General features: G+C 37.1%; 4 protein-coding genes across 5 annotated transcripts; all 4 read right to left on the bottom strand.

The window, feature by feature from the left end:
* Nucleotides 1–127: 127 nt before the first annotated feature.
* On the bottom strand, nt 128–3,560 carry LOC18992537 (valine--tRNA ligase, mitochondrial 1). Its single transcript, XM_006415946.2, has 2 exons — nt 3,270–3,560; nt 128–3,177 (listed from the first exon to the last, which is right to left on the bottom strand). The coding sequence occupies exons 1-2, from the start codon at nt 3,548–3,550 to the stop codon at nt 333–335; spliced, it is 3,126 nt and encodes a 1,041-aa protein (XP_006416009.1). The 5' UTR covers nt 3,551–3,560; the 3' UTR covers nt 128–332.
* On the bottom strand, nt 3,405–7,055 carry LOC18992536 (tetratricopeptide repeat protein 38). 2 transcript variants are annotated; one of them, XM_024152498.1, is made up of 14 exons: nt 6,810–6,946; nt 6,254–6,290; nt 6,064–6,162; nt 5,731–5,832; nt 5,499–5,642; nt 5,283–5,377; nt 5,050–5,179; nt 4,870–4,974; nt 4,656–4,762; nt 4,527–4,578; nt 4,348–4,437; nt 4,171–4,255; nt 4,020–4,084; nt 3,405–3,926 (listed from the first exon to the last, which is right to left on the bottom strand). In XM_024152498.1, exons 1-14 carry the CDS (start codon nt 6,866–6,868, stop codon nt 3,843–3,845), a joined length of 1,254 nt encoding a protein of 417 aa, XP_024008266.1. In that variant the 5' UTR covers nt 6,869–6,946; the 3' UTR covers nt 3,405–3,842. The 2 variants fall into 2 exon arrangements, with proteins under 2 accessions (XP_024008266.1, XP_006416008.1); XM_006415945.2 differs by having other exon boundaries at nt 3,407–3,926; nt 6,254–6,406; nt 6,810–7,055.
* A 435-nt stretch (nt 7,056–7,490) lies between these two features.
* LOC18992535 (glutathione S-transferase U13) lies at nt 7,491–8,807 on the bottom strand. Its single transcript, XM_006415943.2, has 2 exons — nt 8,441–8,807; nt 7,491–7,997 (listed from the first exon to the last, which is right to left on the bottom strand). Exons 1-2 carry the CDS (start codon nt 8,765–8,767, stop codon nt 7,641–7,643), a joined length of 684 nt encoding a protein of 227 aa, XP_006416006.1. The 5' UTR covers nt 8,768–8,807; the 3' UTR covers nt 7,491–7,640.
* A 2,530-nt stretch (nt 8,808–11,337) lies between these two features.
* LOC18992534 (hydroxyproline O-galactosyltransferase GALT4) lies at nt 11,338–14,508 on the bottom strand. Its single transcript, XM_006415942.2, has 7 exons — nt 13,361–14,508; nt 12,914–13,152; nt 12,531–12,821; nt 12,310–12,438; nt 12,050–12,223; nt 11,845–11,952; nt 11,338–11,714 (listed from the first exon to the last, which is right to left on the bottom strand). The coding sequence occupies exons 1-7, from the start codon at nt 14,247–14,249 to the stop codon at nt 11,505–11,507; spliced, it is 2,040 nt and encodes a 679-aa protein (XP_006416005.1). The 5' UTR covers nt 14,250–14,508; the 3' UTR covers nt 11,338–11,504.
* Nucleotides 14,509–21,572: the final 7,064 nt, after the last annotated feature.

Below are 21,572 nucleotides of genomic sequence, written 5' to 3'. Positions count from 1 at the left end.
TCTTCTCCGAGCCGAAAACGTCACGGAGTGCAATGGTTAACATATATAATCAGAACAACACACATTTATCTAATTATCAGAGATACCAATCACTAATCCGAGAGTCATATACTTCCAAAAGCTGTTGTGAATTGAAGCTGACTCATTCCACGTAATATTAGACCCAATAAGCTTACACTAGCCATCGAATGTTATCTTTGAACAATGAATCAAAAACAATCTGTTTCTACTATATATGTCATTAACTATTTCCAATGATGTTCAAAACCAGATACTTTAGCATAGTTCTGAGTGAAATAAACTATAAAGAAGAATCTAGTAAGATGTGATGGTCAATTCTCATTAAAGAATTCCAATTCTTGAAGAAGTTTCGCGAGTTTCCTTGCATTGTCTTCTTTTATGTGTGCAGGGACCTTCTCCTCGTACCCACTCACGCTCATAAGCTTCTGCAACTTGTTCTTTTGCTTTTCTATTTCTTCAACCTTGCTTCTGATTTTCTCAAGTTCAGCTACTAGGTCGAACGCTGCTCCATCAACTTTGAGATACACCTTGAGGCTCTCGTTCACCGTCTCAACAACAGCAGATCCAGCTTCACCTGCTTTGTCTTCTTCACCCTTCAACACAACCTCAAAGGATGAGAGATTTGCCAGAGTTCTCATCTCCAGCTCATGGGACTGCATAATCCCCAATGTTGATGCGTTTCCACACAGAGCAAACGCATTCAACCTTTCGTTTCTCTGTCTCTCTAGCGACCCTGCAGCTCTCAGTGCTCTAAAAGTTTTCACGGTTGCCAGAACCATGTCCATTTCGGTTTCCACCTTCTCGTTAGTCCACTTCTCTATGGGAGATGGATAGTCACATATCATGATAGATGCCTTCCGTTCACAGTCTTTCGGTGAGGGCAACCGCTGCCACAGCTCTTCCGTGATGAAAGGCATAAACGGATGCAACAATCTCAAGCCAGTCTCGAGACACACCCAGAGAGCGTCTTGTGCATGAGTCCTTCCCGGATTGTCAGCAGAAAAACAAGGCTTGATTGCTTCAACGAACACATCACAAAACTGGTATTGCCACCAAGAATACACTGTGCTGGCTGCATCCGAAAACTCAAAAGCATTCAATGAATCCACTGTCTTTGAGACTGCATTGTTTAGTACAGAGAGAATCCATTGGCAACTGAAGAGCATGGTTTCAAGGCTCAGAGTTTGCAGAGGAGGAGGAGTATAATCATCTCCGAGCTTCATCATTGCAAATCTAACGGCGTTCCACAGCTTATTACACCACTGGCGGTAACCAACAACCCGCAAGACATCCATGTTTACATTATAAGACTGATCAGTGTAGGATATAAGCGCGAATCGAAGAGCATCAGCGCCACATTCAGGGATACCATTTGGAAAATCCTTCACTTGTCCCTCCTTGGCTTTAAGCAGCTCCTTTGGATCCAAGTTACCTTTTTCTAACCTGGTGTGAAGACCCACAAGAGTTTCACCGTTGATGACTTCAAGTGGATCAATGCCATTTCCAAGAGACTTTGACATCTTGCGACCATGTGCATCACGTACCATAGGATGCAAGTAAACCTTGCTGAAGGGAACATCCTCATCACCTAGTTTCATTCCTAACATAACCATGCGAACAACCCAGAAGAAGAGAATGTCAAGTCCAGTTTCAAGAACAGAAACTGGATAGAAAGATTTGAAGTCCTCGGTTTCATCTGGCCATCCAAAAACAGACAAAGGAAAGAGCCCAGAAGAAAACCATGTATCAAGCACATCAGGATCTTGAGAGAGATCCAATAACTTCTTCCCAGAAAATTTACTCGCAGCCTCTTTGCGAGCTTCTTCCTCATCTCTAGCAACAATCCAATGGTCAGTGTAAGCACCTGCTTCCTTGAGCTCATCTTCTTCTAGAGTGGCGTACCATGCCGGTACTCTATGCCCCCACCAAATCTGTCTCGAGATGCACCAGTCACGTATGTCTTCTAACCATCTTCTCCATTCTTTAGAGTATTTCTTTGGGAAAAAATCGAGTTTCCCATTAGCAGCAACATCAAGTGCCTCCTTTGCCATTACGCTGCAATCCACATACCACTGAGGCTTTATCATAGGCTCAACTATATCACCACTTCTTGAGCAAACTCCAATAACCATTTCCTTGTCCTCCGTACCTATGTACAGCCCCTTTACACGCAAAGCCTCTATAACAGCTTCACGAGCATCAAAACGCGCCATCCCCGTGAATTGCCCGCCATTGGTGTTGATTCTTCCATCATCAGTGAAAATGTTGATAAACTCCAGATTGTGGCGCTTTCCAACCTCGAAATCCTTGGGATCATGTGATGGAGTAATCTTAACACAACCAGTACCAAGCTCTGGATCAACAAGCTCCTCATCGCAGATGATTGGTAGCTTCCTTCCACTGAATGGATGCACAGCAAACTCTCCGTGAAGATGCTTGTACCTTTCATCATCTGGATGTACAGCAATGGCGGTATCACCGAGCATTGTTTCCACCCTAGTCGTGGCTACAACCACCTTGCCACCTCCTCTCTCTAAAGGGTAAGCAAACGAAGTCATCACACCAAAGTCTAATTGCTTATCATATCCAGGAACTTTCCTTGGTGTTCTTCCTTTGATGTCAATATGCTCAACCTCACAATCAGATAAAGCTGTTCCTGAGAAACAGTCCCAATGAACAATACGATCTCTCCTGTAGATAAGCCCTTCCTTGTGTAACCTCACAAAGGCTTCAGTGACAGCCTTTGATCTCTGCTCGTCCATTGTAAAACACTCGCGCGACCAATCAAGGGAAGATCCTAAACGACGTAGCTGCGCTTGTATCTTGCCACTGTACTGGTGTGTCCACTTCCAGACTTGTTTCAAGAAATCTTCACGGCCAAGGTCGTTCCTTGTTAATCCTGTTTTGTGCTTGAGCTCTTTCTCGACCACGCCCTGTGTAGCTATACCGGCATGGTCAAACCCAGGAACCCACAAGGTTTCGAAACCAGACATCCTCTTCCAACGAACGAGTGTGTCTTCGATGGCACAGGTTAATTCGTGGCCGATATGCAAAGCTCCAGTGACATTCGGAGGTGGAAGGATCATCACAAACTTGGGTTTGGAGCTCTTCGCATCAGCTTTGAAAAACTCGGATTTTTCCCACCATTCATACCATCTGGTGACCAAAAAACAGAACAAAAACAGAGCATAGAATAAGAAATCATCAAATCAAATCAGCGATTTTGAGAGGGTTTTAAGAGAACTTACGATTTCTCTACGGAAGAAGGATTGTACTGCTTGGCCATCTGAGAAGATAGCCGTTTCCTCTCGCCAAGAGGAGTTTCTGGGTCGACGAAATCTGCAGAATCGTCTCCTTCTTTGCCTGTCTTCTTCTCGGAGAGAGTTTTAGGTTTTGCCGCCTTTATTTCTCCGAGCTTTGCTTTCTCCAATGCCTTTTGCCTCCTCATCTCTTTTTCTCTAGCCTTCTCTTCGTTTTTCAGTTTACGCTCCATCTCCGTAGCAATCTTCTTCTTCTCTGCTTCAGACATGGAGAGGTTGATTTCTGATAGTTCCTTGAAGCGGACGTTTCAGAAACAATGACAATAATAAAACACACAAAAGCTTAGGTCAGTTTTTAATAAAGAAAATTATAGAAAAGTAAGATATGGAAAATATGATAATCGGAAAAACGTGAGATTAAGTAGAAGAATATAAGGAAAAATAAATACTTTGCTTTTACTATAAAACATGAAGTAGTAGTACACACACCAGTTCTCAAAGGATTCTACTCCAATTTCAAACACATGTAAACATTTTGACTTATTATATTTAGAAGCAGAATTAGAAATAACAAGATTCCAGCTTCTTAGCTCTCTCTCCTGCACTCCCAGCCTCTGCATTGCCTTCCATGGCGTAACTCTTCTCCTGCCACCACAAACACCGACATCGTTTTCTCATCACCCAAAACTTATAAACTCAGTTAGGTCCTGCTTTGGAATGCATTATTATTAATATTACCAGCAAACGCCACATGAAAGGAACACCATCTCTGACCTTTATCCTCTCTCTGATCACTTCTTTGGCTGCATAGTTGAGAGACAAGATACTAAACAAGATCAATATAATATCCAATTGAACTGAGAGTTAGACTCTTCAAACAAGCCTGTACCAGTGGAAGATTGGCCTGTGTTTAGCAACAGCTGGCACAACATCTCGTTGAAAACATCTATCTGTTCATCTGATGCCCCGATGATCTGTTATTGACAATCAAACAGTTAAAAAAGGACCATCAAAAGAAGTTTGTTCCAGAGAGTTTTTTGGGTTGCTTGCTGGAGATTTAACTTACCTTGTAACCAATGGCGTTAAAATCTGAACCAAGTAGTTCTAGAGACTTTTTGTAGTTACCCCTTGCGTATTCATAAACAGCTTCTCCCAGCTGATATGAAAGAAAACAAGACTGATATTGATATTGATATTGAGGAGTAGTTATAACGGAAAAGACGGTCAAAGAGGGGGGGAACAAACCTGAATCCCTTTTTGCATCACTTGTTGTTTCTTCTTGTTCATCTTCGATAATCTGCAAGAACAATACAGGTTTATAACAATTCCGGGTAACAATCAGAAACTGTAAAAGGAAAAACAGTTCACACTAACCGGAATTTCAGACCCTCAAGTAATTCATGAGCTCTTGAAGTCTCTCCAACCTTTGCTAATGCCCAAACTATCATTATATCAAGATGCCATTCCAAATACCAATTTACCTGAAATGTTAAAGCAAGTGGCCAAGAGAAGAAAAAAAAAACTATCAAACAGAAGAACGCAAAACTACAAACGATATGGGACTATATACCACTATTGAATGGATTACCTGATCAGTTAAACGAACTGCAAGGATTTTCAGACGGTCTTCAAACCCATCAAGAGCATCTCTTACATCCAAACGCAACAACAAGCCCAGAGCATTAAGATAAACCTAAAGATTTGCAGACAGTTAAATATTGTATAAAGGAAGCAGTAGTATTAATTTCCTATTCGGAAAGAGGATTACTTCGGGAGGAACAGCGTCGTCTCTCTCCAATTCTTTCCAGATGTGATAATCATAAATCTCCTCTACTTTACTCATTGGTGACCCTCCTTCCAAGTAACAAAGAGCAACATGCCACCAATTGTGTGTATACCTGACGAATTTATATATGTTTCTATTATTATCAGGGATTCTACGTGATAAGAGAAGTGCTTGACAATATGTGAGAGCCTTCAGGTAAATGCGAAATGCTTTACATGAAGGATGAGCAAGAAGGCCAAGATCCGGCGAGCCCTTCCATGAACTCTACTGCTTCTTTAAACCGACATTCATGTTGAAGAACATGACACATCTGCAACAAAATTAGTAAAAATTATCAGTAAAGAACTACTGAGTGATAAGTCTTTACATGGAAACTGAGAATACAGGATCCACTTAGTTCAATGGCATATAAAATTGTTTAAGGAACTCACACAGTGATGTGCCCAGGCGTCTTCTTTGTTTATCTCATAGCCTTTTCTGGAAGCTGCTGCAGCTTCTTCCATTCGACCTAGTTCTAACAATGGGAACGCAAGCATACCGTGTATGTAACTTTCTTCTTGATTCGCAACTAAAACCTACAATATTAAGCAGATACAATCAAATTTAATAGCCTTAGACGGTGAATCAATTGAGAGGCCGTTAATTTGATGAGAACTAAAGTACCTGCTGAACAAGACCCAGAAAAGGATCAGGTTGACCCATGTAGAAACATAAAAGCTGTGCTCTCTTCAGAGACACCAGATCCTTAGGGAATTTTTTAAGTAGCTGGAAACCACAATTGAGATCAAAAGAAGGGACTCAAATTGACATAACAAACTAACTTCAGCAAGTTTTCAGAGAATTTGCATATGTACTCATGACCTGAGAATCATCAGAAAGCTACAGAAAACTTTGGATTTTAAACCATAACCGGCGTATTGGTGCCAGATACACAAAGAAATAACGAGACTTCAAAAGTAATGCTTAGGTCAAATAATAGTGGAAGTGGAAAACAACCTCGGTGTGCATTTCAAAAGCCAAGTCGTCATCCCTGTCCTCGGAGATCAGGTAACTAATAGCCTCGAAAACTGCTTTCTCATAAGGTGTAGATTGTTCCTGAAGAAAAACGAATCATACTAAGAATTTTTCTCCAAACAAAGTAGGATAGGAACTATAAATATATGAAGCAGTAAATATAAAGACTCACAAGACTGGATGCCGCAGCTTCAACGTATGAATTAGCTCTGGAAGGTTGAGATGAAAAAAGATAATGAGCAGCTAAAATATTGCCCAAAACACAATCTTTGTCGTAGAATGGTGCTTCTAGAATCACTTTCCTATTCCTCCCATAACTAAGAACCTTCATCAACCACAGAACACGATCAAACAAGAATCACTGAGATCAATGAGAAAGATCGAAGCTTTAAGAAGAAAAAAGACAGAGATTGCACAGCAGAAACTACCCATAAGATCGTAACTAAGAAAGCCCCCCAAATTCAGCTACACAATGAGGTAAAAAATCGTATAAGACTCATAAAATGATCAAAGCCTAGTCACTCATAAATCCTATTAAGGAATACCAACGGACAATTCTATTTATAAGACTGCATCTTGATGCCATAGAAGAAACCTCAATCGCTTTACAAAACTCATGAAAGAGAACACAAAGTCGCATCGCAAATCTGTAACCAATCTGTCTTCGGATGCTCAAATGAATTCCTTTTTTTATGTCTGTAACAAAAGAGGGATGATCGAAGAGTAACCTGTTGAAAATAGGAGTCGATTGCGTCGATACAATCATCGGAAGAGGCATTAACCTCATAACCCCACCGGACACATCTCAGTATCTTCTCCATTTCAAAACAAAAAGACAGAGCTTCTTCTACCTGAAAACTTGCCGCTTTCTACTCGAACAGTTTCGTCTTTCTTCTGGGTTCAAAGATAGTTTGTGAGAAAGACAATCGAAAGATGAAGGAGACAGCGTGATTTGCATTTTCCTTGTCGTCATCAATCATTCAAGTTTGTAACACGAGTTCGTCTCTAGTGACCAGTGACGTGTTCCCCTTTTGGTTTTTGCTCGCCTTTTTGGATAAACAATTATCCGTTTACTTGTGGGATTCTAAAACCGAACCAGACATTTAACCGATTAAATTCACCTATCACGATTCAATCTATTTTAGACCAGGATTCTTGATTTCTTTTATTTCACGTCCTTTTTCTTTTCACTTTTTGAGAAAGACAATACATTATGAGACAATATACTACTAGGCGATTACATGTTTTTCTAAATATTTTGGTTGATTGTTGATTACTTGATTTTTTTACAGTTTCTTCTCCACCATTTTACCGGGAATTGTAGTGTAGAAAATCGGAGTGTATAGTCAGAACATAATATTTAAGTATTTAACCAAATAGTCCGCTTTGATTAAGAAAGGAACAAAAAAAAGAAGAAGAAATGCCCAAGTGGCATATGATTTTATTTAAGTTTTGGCAAATACAGGCTCAAAAAAGAAAAAAAAATCTCAAAGACGACAAACATGCATGATTCAGTATTATTTCATATTCCACGCATTGCTTATAGGAAGCAAAGCATATCACTCAACATTAAACTTCTTCTTTGCGAATGCAATGAACTCTTCCACGGTAGGCATGTAAGGCTTAACAGCTTCATGGGCCCTAAACTTCTCGGCCCACTGGATAAGCCCAGGTGTAGTCTCTTGCCGGAGAAACTTGACGCCGGAGAATGCCTCGATCACAGAGACTGGACCCAAAATGGTCCCACAAGCAATGTCAAGGAAACCGATGTTTTCTCCTCCGAAGAAACTTAATCCTTTGCTGCTCTTCTGAAACGCCTCTTCAAGTGTCGCCAAACACTCCATCAGCTTTCCCGCCGCCGCCATCCTGCCTTGGTCGTCTTTTGCTCCGCCCACAGCATCCAACGCTGCAAATATCTGTTTTATACATATACACATAAATCATAAATGTAAGAAAACTTTCACTACATATCTTACTCATGTTGTTTTTATTTCAGATATTTCTCTGTTGTGAGTTATTCAGATGTTTGGTCAATTAATCGAATACCATCTAATAGAAACCGGATCTTAATCCAATCAAATCTATCTTGAATGTCAAGATCGAAGCTTTTTGTTTTGTTTGTTGAACCAGCCGGTTTCCGTTTTCAATTGATGAAAAAGTTTGAAACTTTTGAATAACCCATAACCAAAAACAGAGTAAATCAGTAAAACGGATCTCAATTTAAACAGATCTATATTCGAATATCAAGATCCTCGACTTCAAAAACTAAAGCTTTAAACTTTGACAAGCAAAACAGAGCATGTGTGATACATCTAATAAAAGAGATCCAATCCAGGGAGTTAAAATCTAAACTAGTTACCTTGTCGTCGACGAAAAGAGCCCAGAACCGAGCGTTGGCACGATCGTAAGGATGAGAAGGAAGGATGGGAATATCGGAGGACCAAGCTTCATCGACGTACTGAATGATGTTGAGTGACTCACAGATGGAAACATCTCCATGGATAAGAACAGGGACTTTCTTGAAGATGGGATTGGACTTGAGAAGGAGTTCGCTCTTTGAATTGAGAACATCAGGTTCGTCCAAGTACTCATACTTGACAGATTTCAAGTGTAGAGCCACTCGAGCCCTAAGGGCATAAGGGCTTGACCAACAACCTATCAGCTTCACTGTATCGTTCTGAGCCATCTTTTTCTTCTTGTTTTTTATTGATCTAAAGTGTTACTGCACTATTCGGGTGAGTATCTCAGTATATATAGTAGAATTAAGGGGTCGTGTTTCTCGTTGGCACATGGCAGGTGCGTCAAAGGTGGTGTTCTTATAATACTTTTGAATTTTCTATTACCTACCTACCAAGTGATGGCTTAGATGTTTAGATATTAATTAATACACACCTAGGATTAGGACTAGGTGTTGAAACTTGACCACTGCAACAAATATTTATTGTGGCTAACCAAGAATTGCTCACAAAAACCAAAATTCATTAAATCAAATTCACTCATTCTGCACAAAATTCATGTTCATATTCATCTTCTTATATATAAAAGTTGCTTAACTTTCACCATATGATTGACACATCAGCATAGGATAGGTTGACACCTGTCCTTAAATTTTAATTAATAAATTTTAATATTAAATTTTAAAACAATGAAAGAATATGAAAAATTTATTTTATTAATTGACTCTTAATTAAAATTTATATTAATGTTAAATAACAATTTATGTTATAACTAATTAAAAATATTGATAGATATGTATTTAATTTTTATATAATTGTAGATTACTTAATAATATTTAGATTACTTAATAATATTCAAGATGTATTTTAAATTAATTTTTTAAGATTATTTATCATAAAATACTGACAAGTAACAAATAAAATGATGATTATATTAATTTTTTTTTTTTAATTAATTGACTATCAATTAATATTTCTGTAAATGTTAAACAAAAATTTATGTTATAACTAATTAAAAATATTGAATGATATTTATTAATCTTAATATAATTTTAAATTAATAAATAATATTCAATATGTATTAATATTTTATAATTTTTTAGAATAAAATATTAACAAGTAAGTAAGTAACAAGTAATGATTATATTAATTTTTACAAAAATATAAAAAAAGTTTGAAAATTTTAAAAAGAAAAACCCACACGTAACGTGCGGATATTCACCTAGTATATATAAAAGTTGCTCAACTTTCTCCCTAAGTTTGACACATCAGCATTGGAGAGTTTGACACCTGTCACTTAAATTTTAATTAATAAATTTTAAAACACTTAAAGAATATAAAAAATTTATTTTATTAATTGACTCATAATTAACATTTATATTAATGTTAAACAAACATTTATGTTATAACTGATTAAAAATATTAATAGATATGTATTTAATTTTTATATAACTGTATATTACTTAATAATATTCCAGATGTATTTTAAATTAATTTTTTAAGATTGTTTATAATAAAATACTAACAAGTAACAAATGAAATGATGATTATATTTATTTTAATTTTTTAGTAATTAATTATTAATTAATATTTGTGTAAATGTTAAACAAAAATTTATATTATAACTAATTAAAAATATTGAATGATACTTATTAATTTTAATATAACTTTAAATTATTAAATAATATTCAATATGTATTTTAAATTAATATTTTAAAATTTTTAGAATACAATATTAACAAGTAAGTAAGTAACAAGTGATGACTATATTAATTTTTATAAAATTATATAAAAAAAAGTTTGAAAAAAATTGAAAAGAAAAATCTGCACGTAACGTGCGGATATTCACCTAGTATTCATAAAATCCATCTAATTTTATAGATAACTATAATGATAGCAAATCCAAAAAAAATAAAAAAATCAGCCACTAGGGAATATACCCTCAAGCCTGCCCTGAAGGTAGCTGCAAAAACCTGACAGTACAAGGACTCTTTTGAAAGAAACCAAGGCTTATGAAATTGAACAAGCCTCTTTATTCTCTACATATATTTAGTTAATAATGGAGTTAAATAAAAAATGTTTAATTGAAGAAACTATGTTGCACATTTCATGGAAAATGTTATTTTCTGTCATTAATTATGTGCCCTTCCTTACAGAGCCCATAATGTGGTGACTAAGACAACACGTGGGAGCGTCCGACTCGAATCATGTGATGCTAAATGCTTATTTTATCTGACATTGCATGCAAAATCAATTACTAAATTTGATAAAGGTCTTAAACACCTGCTGCAGAGTAATAGAATAAAGAGCAATTACTCTGCTTTGTGCATCCTTTCCCACTATAGTAAGCATTCACAGCATATTATTCAGGGACATAAGAAGGTTTTAAAATCACAGGTTTCCTATAAAACAAAAACAAAAAAAAATCACAGGTTTCCAAAACTTTGGCCAATCTTCATAACCAAATAACCCACTAAATAGCAACACAATAAACCTTTCTTTCTAGTTTTCCTACTTTATTTCCCTCACAAGTCAGAACCAGACAAATCAAAGAACTTGTACTCAGATAACTTTCTTGTGAGAAGATATATCCCTTACTACAATTTTAGTCACCAAAAGCTCTAGCCACACACTTGTTTAGCATCTTGACAAAAGAAATGGTTCAAATGTTTGCCTGTAAATTAAAAAATTCAGAATCCACAACTCGATGAGGAAGTTGAACAGAGGTACCAGACTTGCAGCAGTGCCACTGGACTGTATATTATGTAAAAACTGCAAAACTATTTGACTTTTCTGTCAAGTGTCAACTTTTCAAGAGCCCTTCATTATATTATATATATAGATACATTATAGATTGTTCTATATATACAGAGATCTAAAACAATTAGCTCCATAAACTCCCATCTGCTTCTTCCATTTTCCTTTTCTAACGAAAAAATCCTGAATCCGGCCAAAAACAATGTTATGTCATCTCATGTTGCAGCATCGGGGCTTCCCGAGTCTCTGCAGTTTATCCCACATGCAAATCATCTGCCGTGGCGACTGATAATGAGCGGTGAAGTAGTCTTCTATGCATCCGAACTGGCAGAATCTGAGGCTGTGAACCACCGCCACAGGTCTAGTCTCATTGAACTTCTCCACCCACATTCCCATGCTCACATCTTCCATCTTGAATAACTGCAATAACCAACAAGCACCATCTCCATATCAACAGATGCTGAATTCCATATAAAAGAAAACACTTTTTTATAAAGGCCTCTTGGATAGGTCACCTCAAAATCTAGTATAAGCGTAAAGGATAACTTACTCTTAGTCTCTGCTGTTCGTAATCATCGACGATGAACTTAGCTATATCATATGACAAGATGTAACCCGGACCATTTGCGTATGGAGGATAATACTCTTCTGGCCATTCCTGTTGGTTTCACAATTCAGAAAAATCAATATAAAGTCTAAACACCGCACGTTTCCTGTTACTTGTTCAGCTCAGTTGAGTTTCGGGTCTGATATACCTCGTAGGTCACAGCCCATTTCCCGGTGCGCAGAGGCTTATGGTAGAAGTTAATGTTTCCGATATAAAGGCTCTCTCTTCCCTTAACCTTCTCTGCTTCCTGGATCACAGCATCCACTCGCACAAATGTATCATCGTCACATTTCATTATATACTTTGCCGCCACTGTGCTAACCTACAAATTCCCAAATAAATCATCAGAAAAGTAACCCAAAATAAGGAGAACGAAAAGAGGGTGGAAGAGGTTGTTCATCTTATCACCCCATATTCGCAGATAGCAACCGTCTTGAGCACAACAAGGTCATAATGATCCATGTACGGTACTATGACAATATCACTAAAGTACTCGGCTTCTTTCTTCAGGTCCACATTGACTTCTTTTCTTGCGTGCTGCCCATGAAATAACAATAACAAACGAATGAAGTTGAAACCAATCAATGACTATATTTAGGTGGTATTCTCTATCAAGAATTGTGTTTTACCAATGCCACAAAGAACCGGGCAACAACTTTCGATGATCTGACTAGCTTATGCTGCATCCATGACTTCCTCACGGCCATTCTCTCCGCGAAATGGTTCCCGGCAGAGAGAATTCCGATGAACAGCTCTACAGGCTTTTGAGGTAATGCAGGAGCTTTCCATATGCTTTGCATCTCGAGATGCTTTTGTGGTGCAAAACTTGGATTTGTAGAAGGTAACGAGGAAGCATATACCGAATGCACATCAATGTTTCCTTTGACTGCTAATCCAGTGGCATCCTCTAGAACAAACCCCTGGAAAAACAAAAACAAAAAACCATTATACCGGTCAATCTTAACACCATTTCATCTAACAAATTCTCGAAAGTATCGAATCAATTACTCACGGTTCTATAAGGGAAAGATGTGATGTGTCTTCCATTAACGCTGATATGGTAACCTTCCATTCCAGCTCGAAGGGTAAGCACAAAGAGCTTCCCTTCTGCAAAAGGGTATGGCCAATCATGTGTCATCATCTTCTTCCTCCGACCCATCAGCCTGTTCAACCACCATGTCCTCTTTGCTTCATCAGAATCATCACCACCATCATCCCTCTTCCACCTCTCACATTTCACCTCTCCATCAACTTCACAAAACCCAGAAAACCAAATTAGGATTAAAGAAAGAAAGAAAAAAAAAACGAAACCTTTAGTATCCAGGTACGTGCGTTGAAATTTCGAAGTCAAATTAAACAATTGTTTTAAGTCAACTCTAGTTCAACAATCACAATCAAAGTTTCAGATTTATCAATGATAAAAGAAAAAGAGACTAGTTTAATCAAGTCAAGTCAATACCGGATTCTTCGTCATCACTAGATTCGCGACCATCGCAGCGTAAAGCAGAGCCCCATTGCATCCGATAACAAGTGTTCTGCTCAATCACTGGTCTCCCACTCCAGTCACCTTTGATTCTCGGGTTGAAATGGAGGATCCGAGGCGGATCTTCGCCGTCCGCCGCCTTCAATCCCTGCAATTCCATCATGAATTGCGTCACCATCTCCGTTTTATCGTCTCCTTCCTTGGAATCCGTTATCCTTCCGTATTTCTCGGCGTGTGCCCAATGCGGCGTCGCCACGACGGTGATGTGAGATCCAAGTGTTAATCCACAAGGAAGAACCAAGATCCGGCTCCGGTTCACGAACTCCGACCCGGTAACCGAAACCATATCGGGACATTTCTCCGTCCGGTTTTTAATCGGCGTTACATCGGATTTGATTAAACCCGAATCGAGCCCGTCCCACATTTTCTTTCCCATGGAAATCGCATGCTTCACGGTTTTGTGGAAGATGGAGAACTCATCGCTGAATCCGCCGCCGTCGAAAAAGCTCTCGTTGGCGAAGATTTCAGAGACGGTTTTAAACTCTCGCATTTTCCGCTCCGGTGAGCGAAGCTGGACATGACCCACCCGATTCACCCGACCCGGATCCTTGAAAGGTCGATGTGGGTCTTCTTCTCCGATAGCCCGGTTTGCTTCCCTACCAACAACCATCTGTCTCGGCAATGCATCAGCGAAAGACGAAGAAGAGCCGTCCTCAGAGCCGGACCCGGACCCGGACCCGCTTCTGAAGATGAAAGGGATCTCGAAGCTCATGCAGAGAAAGTAAAAGAGGAGAACAGCCATTAGGAACTGAACCAGCCCGAATCGACTCTGTGAAGCGGAGTAATCGAGTTTAGACTTCTTCATTGCTTAATCAAAACCCTAGAAACAAGTTTGGATTTTGAAGAATGAAGAAGGAGAAGAAAGGGAGGAACAAAATGGCCTAGTAAAGAGCTCACAAATTTGGTTAAGCCATAAATGCAATAAATTCCATTTTTATACTAAGAAGAATTAAAACGTTGCAGAAATTTTCAAAAAGGCAACACTTTGTTGAAAAAAAAAAAAACTTGATTTGAGTTCCAATTTTAAAGCGAAATCAAAAGGAAACAAAAGCTTTGAACAGAGAAATAATAATTCTGTGCTTTTGCGAGGTCAGTAACCGGCGTACGAAGATGGAAATCCAGTTACTGTTGAAAAACTACTTCGTTTGTATCGAATTCACACACTCTAGTGAATAGCAACAAAGTATATATTTTTGAAATCACAAATAATATTTAGCGTTTTGTGTGTTATTTGTGTATAGAATAAACTTGACGTCCTTTTATAAGCTTTGACAAGCTTTGATATTTGTGAAGTTTAAGTTAATACTACTCCTAATTATGAACTTATGAACGGTTAAACACATAAAACAAAACTTAACCGGTGATCATTTGAACGTTCTTGGTGTAGCAAAACTCCAACTACAAATACAAATAACCGCTAATAACATTATTAATGGTAAGTTACGGTTATATATTTCTTGGCCCAAATTCCAAGTTAGAAAGTGAAGGCTGAGTTTATGATAATATTTTAAATATTAAAATAAAGACAGCCAGGTGGTTTTGAGAGGACTGAGGAGATACCCACCACATATTCTCAATTATTTTAGAGAAAAAACGGAACCAATATTTCAAAAAGTAGTATAATTTCGGAAGTTTTATTTTTGGTTTAACATGAATCATTAGTTTATGCATTTTCAAATTCAGACCACCAGTGACAACGTAATTATGGTAATGTCGGTGATAACTTTAGTTTATGCTCGGCTACATATCCTTTGATAGTTGTTCACGTCGTTTAGTTTCATTTTCACTATTCATTTCCCAAATTCAAATTTCGAATAATCTTCATGGGACCATTTACTACAGTATACCCAAAAAAACACCTTACTAGATATATGTAATTTACGTTTTTGTCTTACATTACATATACTAATAAAATTGTTCAAGTTGTCTGATTATTTTATTATATCTGGTTTCTTTTCTGGATGATGGAAAAAGTAAATTGGGTAAGAGTGATATAAGTATATAACCCATGATTTATGATCTGTAGCATGTGCTAAAAGGTATTTGCTTGGTCTATAGTTGAAAAATTCCAACATATAATACTAATTATATTATGGGTTCGATCTTTCAAACACATAGCCACATAGGTAATACTATTAAGGGAATTAAAATTTTGTGAAATAAATTATTTAGACTTGTTTCTTTATTTCGCTTCGAGATAAAAGTTAGGCCTGAAGGTTAAACCATTGACCAAACAACAAATGAAGAGTTGGCAGCTCATTGGTCTTCAAATGATTAGTTTAAATAAAAAAGATGAATATGATAGAAGTCAAAATACACACTTACAAGTTACAAGGCAAGTAATGATATTATGAGTTTATAATGAACCAAATTTTGAAATTTAACCTTTTTTTTTTATAAGGGACAGATGATTATTAGACACGACAAAATACGAGTATCATCAAACTACCAAAATACATTAACCTGATACTTTATCATCTTTTAAAATTTCATCAACTGAATATTTATTCTCTATTCCTTGGGGATTTTGATGAACTATGTTCATAAGGATTATGATGTTCGTAATCGTAAATTAAACATCACTTGCTTGCACCGTTACATGCATGTCGCATGGTATATATAAGAAATAGACAAAAGAGTTATCGATTCATTTTGGTATTTTGAACATTTATTATGTTGTGTTGCATGCATGGTTGTAAATTTGTAATTTTGGACGGGACGGCTCGCTCATTCATTTGTAAGAGCATGTTCAACCCTGAACTCAATCATGGGGTTGTTAAAAATATTTTAATATTTTTTTTTTTAATTTCTGAATAGTTTAGAACTCTTCTCTTTTTTCTTTGCTCCAACGTTGAACCCTTCTCTGTTTCTTTTCTAATTAGTCGGGTAAAGAATCACAGACGAAACCTCCAACTATGGTTTTTGCTCTCTGAATCGCTGAGAAGAAAAAGAAAAAAACATCATTTTCCCAGCCTAACCCCAATACATCATCATTCTCATCGTTTTAACCATACAATTTTGGATATAATTCCAGAAAACCCTTACAAATTCACTTAGGTACTGAGAATGTGTGAGCTTCGCCGACGAACAACCATTTCTTAGAAACGCTTTCTTTCCATGAAACGTGGAATGTGTTGAGAGAGACTTTCAGTGAAAGAGAATGTCAGAGCTTGTAAAATTGTCATCGTCTCTGAGATTTTTAAACCCAAAGATCTCACTTTTGGTTCCTTGTCAAATCTGGAACTCCCTTTCTCAACGGAGAAAATTCAATTTTCTTTCTTTTCCCGAGAAGATCAGCATGGTAACGGAGAGAATCAGAGCAGTCGATACTCGGAAGCAGGCTGGTTGCTTAAAAGAGCTCGATGACTCGCCGGTCTCGGTTGAGCTTGGACCGATCTGTAGCGAGAACGACTTCCATCAGGTTGATATGGTTGAGAAACGGTGAGAAAAATGGTCTCTCAAATAATTTTTTTCTTGCCGAATGATAACGTGTCACGTGTGTTATGAACCTCACTAAAAGCAGGTTTTAAAACCTTAGAACCGGTTCAACACATATGTGGGCTTTTCTGATTAAATAATAATGCTATAAACCCGCGTATGAACCCCTATAAACCCTGCATTGGACCTCGTCTTAGTTTGGTACACAAGACGCTAAAGCCTCAATTTTGGTTACTTTTAGTGATAGATAATGGTCTTATTAATGGGTAGCATGAATGTAAGTCTAGGTCTTGGTGATTTGTCAACATAGTTAACATGAAATTTTAATACTCTTTTATATAAATTCATTCATACCCAACTTTATATATTTTTCAAACAAAATCAGATACCGATTGTTTTTTTAAAACCATCACTACAAGAAAAAAATCGTTTTGCAACGGTCCATTACGACGGTTTTCAAATCGTCGTAAGTTTACAACGATTTTACGACGATCTTACGTCTATTTTAAAAACCGTCGTAACACCGTCGTATAAAAAAATCGTCGTAAACTCGACGTACAATTTACGACGAATTACGACGATTATACATCGATAACGAGAGATTGGCTAGTAAATGTAAAATCGTCGTAAATTCGATGTAACATTACGACGAATATACGACGACTGCATTTCGATGTACATATTACGATGATTTTACGTCGAAAAAAAGTTAAATGGAAAACATTTAAAACATGTTTACCTAACAATTGCAGGGGATAGATTTTATCGCATAATCGTCGTAAACTTGTCGTAATATTATTTTTGAATGTAAATTCGTCGTAAAATGTCGTCGTAAAAGCGTTGTAAAGCCCGAAATTTTCATATAAATAGATATTCATTCCTTCTTTCAATCACAACACATCATCATTCAAACATAAGAGCATCTTCATCTTTGAGACCCATTGTAGGTCTCTTAAATTTTAGTGTAGTGTTGTAAATCCTTATATATTGGGTTGTCCATTGCTGGAAACCCGAATTAAGAGTTATATTACTTTAAAAAAAGAAGTAATAATATTATAAGGTTAATTTACTCCATTCACGTGGCTAGATCGTGACACAATTGTCTAATCAATAAAAAGAGATAGTATTTTGAGTTTATTTTCAAGATGTCTATATCCGAGCTAAGAAATTGGATGTATATGCGTAAAGATTCAGATGGGGCGTTGACAGAAGAGTTCAAGAACGGGTTAGAAATATTTATGTTTCAGGCTACAAATATGAAGAGAACGAAAGATAGTGGGAAGATGTTTTGTCCTTGTTTGAAATGCAATAATACGAAGTATACACTAACCAAAACTGTGTGGACGCATTTATTAAATAGAAGGTTTATGCCACAATATTTTGTTTGGTATCTACATGGAGAAGGATATGACAGTAATACTCATGGGAATGCTGGTAGTAGTAGTAATTATCAAAGTCATGTTGATATTGATGAATCGAATTATGGTCATCAGCCTAATCAGTATCAATATGATCAGATTGTAGATCATGATAGGATGCACGAAATGGTGACTGATGCAATTCATGAAACGCATACTGGTAATGCTGTTGAGGAACCTAATGTAGATGCCTAACGATTTTATGATTTGTTAGACAATACTAATCAGCCAATCTACGAAAGATGTAGAGAAGACTTGTCTAAATTATCGTTGGCAGCTAGGATGATGTCAATTAAAACAGATCATAACCTGGCTGAGGTTTGCATGGATGATTGGGCTGATTTTTTGAAGGAGTATCTACCGGAGGATAACTTGGCAGCGGGAACATACTATGAAATTCAGAAGTTGATTTTCAGTCTTGGTCTACCTTCTGAGATGATAGATGTATGTGTTTACAACTGTATGATTTTTTGGAAAGATGATAATCTGCTGGAGGAATGTCGATTTTGCCAAAAACCAAGATATAGGCCGCAAACTGGTGGGCGGAAAAGGATACCGTACCAACGTATATGGTATCTCCCTATAACTGATAGGTTAAAACGGCTTTATCAATCTTAAAGGACAGCTGCATCAATGAGATGGCATACAGAACATACACAAGTAGATGGAGAAGTTGTTCATCCATCAGATGCAAAGGCATGGAAACACATCAATATGGTATACCAAAATTTTGCTAAGTTCAAACGGAATGTCTATCTTGGTCTGTGCACTGATGGTTTTAGTCCATTTGGTATGTCTGGTAGACAATATTCATTATGGCCAGTAATCCTAACTCCTTATAACCTTCCTCCAGATTTGTGCATGCAAAGGGAATTTCTTTTCCTAAGTATTTTGGTTCCAGGTCCAAATCATCCGAAGCGAGCTCTCGATGTATTTCTGCAGCCACTCATACATGAGTTGAATCAGTTATGGTATACTGGCGTTCGTACATATGACTGTTCTACGAGGAAAAATTTTACTATGTGGGCTGTGCTTATGTGGACAATAAGCGATTTCCCCGCTTATGGTATGCTATCAGGATGGACTACACATGGGAGGCTATCTTGTCCTTATTGTCTTCATCGAACTGATGCGTTTCAGCTAAAACATGGTAGAAAAACTTGTTGGTTTGATTGTCACCGGAGGTTTTTACCGGATAACCATCCATATCGGAGGAACAAGAGGTTATTTATGAAGAACAAAAGTATACATGTCCCTCCACCCGTTAATTTAACAGGAGCTGATATACAGGTGCAAATCGATCATTAGAGGGCAGAGGAAACAGTAACGCGTGGGGGAAACTGGCACACTCCTGCAAATATGCCTGAAAGTTATGGAGTTCATCATAATTGGCACAAGAAAAGTATCTTTTGGCAGCTACCTTATTGAAAATATCATCTGCTCAGACACAATCTTGATGTCATGCACATTGAAAAATAACTTTTTTGATAACATCATGCATACAGTTATGAACGTAACGGGAAGAACAAAAGACAATGGTAAGTCAAGATTGGACCGAAAGTACGAACACGCAAAAGAGCTACTCGTCGATATGATGATGGAGGAGTTGGCCATACATATGCCGTTGAAGGTGTACCTGACATATTCTCGCCGATCGGACGTCTTAGTAGAAAACTAAAAGATGTTTGGTGGTCCAATGAAAAAGATTATCACAGTGCACATACGTATATCCTGTTAAATTGTGAAGAGTTTTCATCGTATAAAAGGTACTTTTTAATTAATAATATCTTTATAAGAGTTATCAGTATTAATAACTATTTGTTGTTTTTCTCAGCACATTTGTTGATGAGGTTAAAGAATGCATATCTGGGGTTTCTGAAACTGAAATCAATGATCGTAAAGATCAACACTATGCCCAGTGGTTAAAAGGACAAGTACGTATAAAATTTTAATTAAAAGACTACTTTAATTTGCTATATAACTAAATCAAGAAATTCAAGCGGAATTTTTTTCTTATTAGGTGGACCCGAATGATCCGGATGAATTTCCAACATGGTTCCATGAGTTACTACTAGGTCCGATGGCAAAAATAACTACAGCCTCAATGTATTTCACTCGGGGCTATGTTTTTCACACATACCGTCACAGTGCAAAGCGGGCGACAACTAACTATGGAGTTTGTGTGAGGGGTGAAATCGATTTTTATGGAGTTGTGCAAGAAATAATTGAAGTAGAGTATCCTGGATTGTTAAGGCTGAAAACTGTTCTCTTCAAATGTGATTAGTTTGATCCAACTGTTGGACGAGGGGTACATCTAAACAAGTTTGGAGTTGTAGACGTGAACAAATCACGACGGTACAACAGGTTTGAGCCATTTATATTAGCTTCTCAAGCAGAACAGGTAACGTTTTTGCCATACCCTCGAGTTCGATCAACAGGAATTTCATGGTTAGCTGTAGTTAAAGTGGCTCCGAGGGGCAAGATTGTAGGGGTTGAGGATGTTCCACTTCAACAGGACACTTGCGTAGATCTGTCTGAACCAGATGTTGATGAGGAGATTTTCTTAATAGTCCCTCGGAACAGGCAAGTTGAAGATCTTTCCGATGATACAGAAGAAGAAGGTGATAATGAGTTTGCTGAAACCGATGATGACGATTTAGCGGAAGAAGACGGTGATGGTGATGAAGTAATAGAGGAGGATGAATCTGATTGAGTTTCATGCATTGTATTTAGTGAATGTTTGTTATTATGTAATTTGTTACTTTGTTTGTTTGAATTTTTTAAAAACCTTAAAATTCGATTTTACGACGGTTTTACGACGGTTTTTCTAAACCGTAAACCCTAAGTCTAGGTTTTAAGCCTTGAATGAATAGGGTTTCAACATTACGACGTCTTTACGACGAACCATCATAATATCGTCGTAAAGTTACGACGGTTTTACGACGAGTACACTATTTCGTATTGGTTGTAAGGTATTTCACAAATGTTTTTGATTGGTTATCTTATTTTATATGAAATGCTATCAATCTGATCAAAATCAAAAATTTAAAAAAAACATACATATTTACAAGTTCATGCATGTTTTCGTAAATGTTATGTGAAAGGTTATATACTAGATTACGGAATTTCAATTTTTACTATCTCATGTCATAAATCCGTCATACATGCAAAGTTGTAAACCTTTTGTTATATGTTAGGATACAATAACCTTTTCATTGTTCTTTATGCAATATCCATTTATAGGATTAGGGTTACTCACTTTTTTAAAAAAC

Source organism: Eutrema salsugineum, unplaced genomic scaffold (genome assembly GCF_000478725.1).
Source record: "Eutrema salsugineum unplaced genomic scaffold, Eutsalg1_0 scaffold_5, whole genome shotgun sequence".
Taxonomy (NCBI): domain Eukaryota; kingdom Viridiplantae; phylum Streptophyta; class Magnoliopsida; order Brassicales; family Brassicaceae; genus Eutrema; species Eutrema salsugineum.
Note: the sequence above shows the minus strand (reverse complement) of the source record. Positions and strands in the feature narration are given on the sequence as shown.

What these genes read in the sequence shown, in the direction of transcription:
- LOC18992536 (XM_006415945.2), bottom strand. Translation starts at nt 6,902, where the DNA reads ATGGAGAAGATACTGAGATGTGTCCGGTGGGGTTATGAGGTTAATGCC. An exon ending in TCGACTCCTATTTTCAACAG is followed by an intron (nt 6,407 to 6,809) that starts GTTACTCTTCGA and finishes TGGTTGATGAAG; the next exon opens with GTTCTTAGTTATGGGAGGAA. An exon ending in TTCTGGGTCTTGTTCAGCAG is followed by an intron (nt 5,643 to 5,730) that starts GTACTTTAGTTC and finishes TTAATATTGTAG; the next exon opens with GTTTTAGTTGCGAATCAAGA.
- LOC18992534 (XM_006415942.2), bottom strand. Translation starts at nt 14,249, where the DNA reads ATGAAGAAGTCTAAACTCGATTACTCCGCTTCACAGAGTCGATTCGGG. An exon ending in CCCGGTTCTTTGTGGCATTG is followed by an intron (nt 12,439 to 12,530) that starts GTAAAACACAAT and finishes TTTCATGGGCAG; the next exon opens with CACGCAAGAAAAGAAGTCAA. An exon ending in ACGAACAGCAGAGACTAAGA is followed by an intron (nt 11,715 to 11,844) that starts GTAAGTTATCCT and finishes TGGTTATTGCAG; the next exon opens with TTATTCAAGATGGAAGATGT.
- LOC18992535 (XM_006415943.2), bottom strand. Translation starts at nt 8,767, where the DNA reads ATGGCTCAGAACGATACAGTGAAGCTGATAGGTTGTTGGTCAAGCCCT. An exon ending in CTCTTTTCGTCGACGACAAG is followed by an intron (nt 7,998 to 8,440) that starts GTAACTAGTTTA and finishes TGTATAAAACAG; the next exon opens with ATATTTGCAGCGTTGGATGC.
- LOC18992537 (XM_006415946.2), bottom strand. Translation starts at nt 3,550, where the DNA reads ATGTCTGAAGCAGAGAAGAAGAAGATTGCTACGGAGATGGAGCGTAAA. An exon ending in CCTTCTTCCGTAGAGAAATC is followed by an intron (nt 3,178 to 3,269) that starts GTAAGTTCTCTT and finishes TTTGGTCACCAG; the next exon opens with ATGGTATGAATGGTGGGAAA.